At 38.9% G+C, this 7642-nt stretch overlaps 1 protein-coding gene across 1 annotated transcript; it reads right to left on the reverse strand.

Annotated features, from left to right (window-relative positions):
- Nucleotides 1–307: 307 nt before the first annotated feature.
- On the reverse strand, nucleotides 308–7439 carry CHMP5 (charged multivesicular body protein 5). The gene is given in 8 exon segments (XM_010193623.1): nucleotides 308–910; nucleotides 1392–1504; nucleotides 1866–1974; nucleotides 2711–2782; nucleotides 2864–2957; nucleotides 4568–4614; nucleotides 5256–5362; nucleotides 7382–7439. Coding segments are annotated over 8 exon segments (651 nt in total). The 3' UTR covers nucleotides 308–859.
- Nucleotides 7440–7642: the final 203 nt, after the last annotated feature.

Raw genomic sequence — 7642 nt, forward strand, 5'->3', positions numbered from 1 at the left:
CCCTTACTGTAGGTGATGGTGACGGTAACAGGGTCTCCAGGCGCCGCCATCTCACCCCGCCACAAGAAAACCGTTCTGCGGGCGCCTCCCGTGGCGCGCCGGTTGAGCGTCACTTCCGCTCTCAGGCCCCGCCTCTCTAGCCGAGGGGCCGGGCTACCACGGGCCGGTTGTTTACCGGGGTCACCGCCGGCTTTGTCACGAGAACGGCCCCAGAGAAGCGTTTCCGACCCGGGAGCGCCGCAAAAAGAGGGAGGGGGGCGGGGATTAAAACCAAATTAATGAGCAGAAACGCCACACAAAAGGGTCAGCTAATCTACATGGTTTTATCTCTCCGTAGAATACATCAAGTTAACGACAACCCTATTGGTTACAGCTTCCAAGAAGGTTACAAGTACGATAGCATAAAAGTCCCAAGACTGCAGTAGTTTAAAAATCGTTTTTGATTCTTTTATCAAATAAGCATAGTAATAAGGGAGCTATTTTACAGAGAGTAAGCAGCAACATACAGTCTTAGCTTTAAGAAAGAGAAACAATACAAAGTCAAAATAAACCTCAGCTATCGACAGCCACCACTACTCTTCACGTATTTATTTCGTCCATAAGACACAGAAATCAAAACCTATCAGACTGACTGCTTCCACTGAAGGGAAAAAATTGTGCCAAATTTTCCATTAATAGAAAAGTCAGTAGTAGAACAACTTTCTTCAAAGAAAGAACACCAACAGCCATTCATATTGCGTTCTAGGATGTAGTGATATTAAGGTTACACTGGAAGGACAAGTTCTCCAGGATTTAAAAAAAAAAATAAATCTTAATTTGATTTGTAAAGTTCATTATATCCATTGTGCTTTTGAAACCTTTATGTTGCAGGGATCTTTGGCAATCCAAATTCATCCACCAACACACCATCCTGTAAGAAAGAAAAAGAAGCAACAAGTGAACAACTCTCCATCAACCAGAATGTTTCACAAAAATTTCCCTGCAATTTCTATAAAGTGATGTATCTGTAATTGCCACTGTATGGCAGCTGGAATCAAAATAAGAGCATCAGTATTCTTCCTCACTATGAAGCCCCAAAAGCAAATATGCAGAAGACTTTCTTACATTTTTAAGAATAACTATACTAGGAGCTGTAATGGTACGCTTAAATTCCACTTGCAGTCCGATAGTGTTGGATAGGAGTTACAAAATGTCATTTTAGCTCTTTAAAATACAATATTCGGTACACTGTATTCTCTCATATACAACATCCAAAAAATACATAAAAGATTAAACCCATTTTTTTGTTCAAAATATTAAGGATGCCAAATATGAAGCAACCAACACAAATGTGATTAATCCAAAACAAAAAACCCCAAACATATATTGTGTTTGAAGAGGAAAGAACTCACTTTGTTTTTCGTGTCAGTAGGAGTGACCTCTGGGATGGCTGGAGCAGATGCAGCTTCATCTAAGTAGGAATTGTCTTCATCAGCTAAAAGCTCATCACCCAATGCATCCAGTTCTGAAATTTAATTACATTGGTTGAAAAATTATGCCAGGAATTCTTTTTGCAAAAGAAAAGTTGCTCTCACAGAGAAACAGGATTCATACTGAATGCTTACATTCATACTCACTTAGCATTACTTAGTCATCAGTTGGAATACACGCACACAAAAATAATAGAGACGCTACCTTCCTTCATTGTAACATTCCCTAAATATCTCTCTCACGTTTTTCTCATCATCTTGTTCCAGCTTTTAAAGGACATGCAGCTTTTATGTTTAAAAAAAGTGATTGAAACTTGTTTTTTTCAACACACTTGAAGTGTTTGACTAATGAAATTAAAAATCACTGTATGACCATATGATTTTTTTTAATCTAACCTGCTTCCAAGTCATCTTCATCAATCTCTGGCGTTCCATAGCTACGACTCAGTGCCTCCTGGACTTCATTAGCGTCTTCCATCATGTCCTCTAGCTGATCTTGTATGTCCTGAAGCAAAAAACAGTTTCAGCTGGCTCATATTTAATAGTTTTAGTTAACTTTATCAGAGCTTAATCCAATTAAGTTTAGTAATTCCAACATAGGAGGCACTCATCTTTTAATGCAGAAACCAGTTCGTGAAGCAGCATTAATACAAGTCAAGACACGTGCATTCAGTACTATAGTGTAACCTTAACTACTGTTAAAATTATTATGAATGTATGAAGTAGAAAAAGAGGAACCTTTAAATGACATCTCTGCAGAACTGTCTGGGTTTTTTTTAACTATTCTTCAGGGTAAATTGAAAGCCTTTAATAAATCATCCACAGTTCAGCATTATTGTGAAAAGCAGGAAAGTGTGAAATCTAGAGAAATTAAATCTACCATCTGGTAGATCTTTTTGGGTTTTGTTTTAGTTTTTGGGGTGGTGTTCGTTTGGTTGGTTGGTTGGTTTTTTAATCAGGCACTACCTTGAACTAGGGGAGCAAAGGACTAATCTGCACGTTGCTAACATGAGGAAGGAGGAGTGGAAAAATGAGGACAAAAAAGCCATAGCAGGAAGTATTCAACAACATTTATAGTGAAGTGCCGGGAAAAGAAAGGGAGAGATTAAAGCTTAGCCCAGCGTGGAAACAACACTCAGTGCAAGAAGGCCAACAACTGATTGTGCAGTACCAAAGAAATCAGGAAGGACTTACGATGGTGGCCCCTTGTTCCTGTTCTTTAAACTACAGAAGAAGCTCACCTCAATTTGATCAATTTTTACTTGCTTGTAAGCTTTCTTCATTTCTTTCACTCCCAGTTTCATTGCATCCACCTAGAATAGAGTCAAAACAACACATTTTTATCTGATGTAGCATACACAAGTTAAACGAAAGTGCGATTAATATACTGGTACCGTTGTCTTTGTATCCTTTAGTGCCTGAATAGTGTAATTAGCTTGTTCCATATTAAAAGACTGCTGTGACAGATTATCCCTCTGTTGTTCATACCTGTTAAAAACAATGCAAATGATGGCTTTAACACACCACACTATTTATTGCCATAAAAATTTTCTTTTTTTTTAATTGAAAAATTAGTAGTAGTAGTCTAAAGATAGGAACAGATTTTACTTCTTTATTATTCATTATAAAAAAACCACAGCAGAACAAACAGCTTCACAAAAATCTGGCCATTACGCATTTCTGTGTATTTATAGTTGACAAAGCTACTCCTGAACTAAGCCTCTGTTTTAGCTGATGGCGATACCATATTTGCATGGTACAGGCTTACACTGTAGGTAAGGATATAGCAAAGTGTTATCACTGTAAGCTAGAGACGCATGCCATTGCTGTCTGATGCTGTAAGCAGATTGGAAAAGATGCAAGATATCCAAACCACAATGGCTCTGCACTGCAGGTCTACAGGTCAGGGAGAAGGATGTGGTAGCAAAAGGAAACTCTTAAGGCTAACAAAAAAAAAGAAAAAGGAGACTTTAAAAATAAAGAAATTATCTGTCTCAAAGCTAAACTTGTGTCCAACCAAGAATTTAAAATATGTCAAGTTAATAATGAAAGCATAAAACAACAATGGGTCCTTCTTTAAACATGCAAGGTAGGAGGGTCTGCAAAACAAGGATGATCCAAATGCAAAACAGCTTCTGGATAAGAAACGTTTAAATGTATTTCTGTTCAACAAGATGGAAAAGTGATGACTGAGAGATATGATGACAGCCTATTATCAAGGGCCCAGTGACTGTAGACAGGGGAACAACTATTAGGCAAGACCAGCAGGCAGCATTGTAAAAAAAAAGGAAAAAAACCAAAACCTAAACCCAAGCAGTCCTCCTCACAACCCTGAACTAAACTACTGCATTCCTTACCATAGGATATTTTGGATGGTCAGAGTTCACAAATACTTAACAAGTAATTGAACAAATTTGTAGAGTACAATTCAGGGATTATAAAATACCAGACAAAATGAAAGGGATATGAAATACAAGATGATACGAGCTTTGGCTCAGACTGCACCCAAGAGATTTGCCGTTCAGGGACTGTAAGGTATTTCAGTGAAGTGCCCCTGAACACTTGCCACGTTCTGACATTCTTTCCTTTGTATTTGTTGCTGGACACTTTCCAAGACAGTATACTACAGTAGACCAGACCACAGGATCATCTACCCTGTCCATTCTGTTTTGTTTTGGGTTTTTTTTTCACAAAGACACAATTACCTGCACTGCGTGTGCTCAAGTCCTAAAGGGTGTCCACAGAAAGGTAAATTTCCAGTAAATCAGACCAAGATCATCAAGTACGTAATTTATAGTAATCAATTAATAATATAAAATGAGACACTCTATCAGAAAGTTTAGGAGCCAAGTATAGCTTTGATAATGAGCAGATTTAGGTCAGCTTGTCCCTGTCCAAATTTATATCGCGTACAAATATGCTGATGCAAAATCTGTAAGGAGATGCTTCTGAAAGGCTGGCTAGCTTGTTCAGCATTTTTCATTACAGAATGCTCAGAAGCAAGAGTAGTGGAAAGCGAAATGAAAGTGTGCCACCTCCCTCCCCCTTAAAGAAAACAGGCTTTCATTAATCCCAAACTGAGAAAGGTTTAAACTCACATCCGCTTCTGCTTTAACACTCTCAAAGCTTTCTGCTTTACTGTATTCTGAAAGACAATATTGTTACATTAGGAAAAATAATTGACTTTACCTCTGATTATACCGTTTAAACCTAATGTATTGCATTTAGGTTTTCAAAAGGATTCCTCAGCTACTGTGCAGAGTTTAACAATAGTCACATTCAGCTTCTAATAGAAAATACTTTCAAATACTCTGGCTTTTGAATGTATTTTTTGATTAGCAGAATAGAAAGTTAGTCTATCAGAACCATCTTTCATCAACACATGTTAATGGTCAGCATTAAATAATACTGCAAAAAGTACTATAACAATACTGTTTATACTAGATATGTTTATTCTTAGATACATTTTATAGTAAATGTTCATCCCCTTTCAAAACTGCCTCTCTACCAAACTTAATTCAGATAATTCAGAAGAAGGGTAGCAAGTTACTTCTGACTCAGGAATTATATTACACTTTGGAAGAAACAAAAACCAACGAAAACACTGTTCAAAGATGCATATCAAAGAGCTGTTTCAGAATGAAAATAATCCTGCAGGACCTTACATCCCATCAGTAGGGCAAGATGCCATCCTAGGAACCTGATGAACTGGCTAAATCACCCCATTACACGACAAGAAGTGTGAGTCACATCCTCTCATACTTAAATCCCACAGAAGATTCTTACCTTTGCAGGCCCCTCTCTCATCTTCTTCATTTGATCCTTATACTTCACTAGTTCTGCATCAAGCCTAGCAATTTTCTTGTCAATTGACTCAGCTCTGCTATCAACCTTTAATACACAGTGAGGAAAACAAATTTAAAAAAAAACATTCATTAAGGTTTTGTTCAGGTATTGGACAATAAAAAGAATACCCTTGGTTTTATTATGCTTCTAACTGAACTGTTTCTTTACTCAGTGGTTTTATAAGCAGTTTAAAGTGTGTAGAGAATCCAAAACCAGAATCAAGTGAAATAACTTCTCCAAGGAGCACAAGAAACATGCTGATGTTACAGGAAGCTCTGCCATTGTAACATGTTCTCATCATTTTGAGATCCTCCCTGACACAGCCGCTCAAGTCACAGTCTCTATTCAGGAATTTCTGGTAATGTACAGTGCCAGGGACGACACTGGAATGGAAAACCAGATATGTATCAAGCTGGTAGATAAGGGGGCAATGCAAAAGGGACAGGGATGTGTTCAGCAAGGACAGAGGTTCATTTTTGGTGGGCAGAGAACATTAATCCTTCAGAATGATCCTGGATTAGTGGTTACATTTAAGAAGCCCAGACTTAACCATTTTTCCAAAGCTGTTTAACATCTTTGTCAGCGAGATGCTTTTTGCATCACTTCCTACAAAGGGAACCAGCGCACAGCAGTTCCCCCTCGTAGCTGCTGTGAATTCTTACTGCACTTTTGCCCCAACTCCCAACAGCAGCCGCACAGCTCAGGAAGAGACCTCCCACAAACAACCCTAACAACCCTGGTGCAAAGCACATCACAGAGCTGTCATTATGGAAATATTATAACCCTTCTGCACAAGAGGTTTAAAGTTGATAATTACATAACCAAGCGTGGGTATGGATCATTCTAACATCATACACAGATTCTTTAAAAAAAAACCAAAAACCTCCAAGAATGCCTCCTTAACACGAAACTACTATCACAGCATTTCTCTGGAAACACCAAAATAAAGCTTATTAACTTCTGATTCCAAGGAGCCTCTCTAGGGATTAGAATATAATGACATTCCAATTACAGCGTGAGGCCAGTAAGTGCAAATTTACAGTTCTGACTTGCTAATAGCACGGCTACACATGTACAATTATGCAGATTTTCACGTTGGTGACTCAATGGTTCTTCTAAATCTCTGCTCTGTGACAACAAGATGCATTCGCCAGAGGCATCCTGAGCAGAATATGCGATACGAACACTCCACACAACACACTGAAGTGCCTGGGCACAGCTGGCATTGAAAAAAATGTATTAAGCTTTCTATTATGCCAAATATTTTACTATAGCGAGAGAGAGAGAGATTTGTGATTATAAAACTCTCGTGGGTTCAAGGCGTAGCACCTCTTCAAGACCTTCATCAGCTAAATGCATCTCTGAGGTCGGCCTCTTTCACGAGGGAAAACCAGTTATTTGGTTTATTGATATAATGATTCTTCTAGGCAGCGCTCGCAGGAAACAAGAGACAGATCCTCCTATGTCAATTCACTGCATAAAAATTTCACACACATGTGACACAGGACCTCAGCTTTTTAAAAAGAGAATGGACAGAAGAGGGGAGAACAGGTCTAATTTATCCAAAAGAAAACAGGCTGTGTAATAGGACTTGAAGAGCTGCCTTCTATTTCTCACAAATAAGGCTTACCGAGGTACACTTCATTGCTACAGAAGGACTCCAGTCTAAACAAAATAACGTGATCGTGGTATCCCAAACCCCTATTAAGCAAAATCGCAACCTATTTAAATTTAAAAAAAAAAAAATCACATGCAAGACTGAATTTTAACATTGTTGTCACAACTGTTAGCCTTTTCTACTCACATGTTTCCTACTCACTACTCTGAAAAACCATTAATTTGGAGTGGTTTTTCAAAGGAGAAAAAGTAAAAACAACACCAATGCCACAGCTCCTAATGCATCCTTCCTCCTCCCGGCCTCATGACAGCTTTGAGTCATCTGACTGTGCTCAACCAGCAAGGATGAGAAAAGATCTACAGCTCTGTGCAATGTCGAGGCAAGCACGGCAAGAGAGCGAGCAGAAACTGCGAGGCAGAGAGCAGGAACATACGCATGGGGAGTAAGTGGGGAGAGAGAGGAGGGCATCACCCAGCCAGCCGGCAAACTCGGTAGTAACCAGCCATCCAAGAAAAGTAGGGAGAAGCATTTCCTGGGCTTCGGTAAACACTGCAGATGAGTGATCCCACAGAACCAGCTCTTAAATACAAACATCTTGAATTGTTTAGGTATCTTAAGGTGATGTTTGTTCTCTCACCACACAAAAAAAAGCGTGTTGGATGCTGATCTTACTGGGTTCAGGCTACTTCTGCGTACACAGCAAAGAACA

The sequence above is a fragment of the Mesitornis unicolor genome, unplaced genomic scaffold, assembly GCF_000695765.1.
Source record: "Mesitornis unicolor isolate BGI_N332 unplaced genomic scaffold, ASM69576v1 Scaffold38731, whole genome shotgun sequence".
In the NCBI taxonomy this organism is placed as follows: domain Eukaryota; kingdom Metazoa; phylum Chordata; class Aves; order Mesitornithiformes; family Mesitornithidae; genus Mesitornis; species Mesitornis unicolor.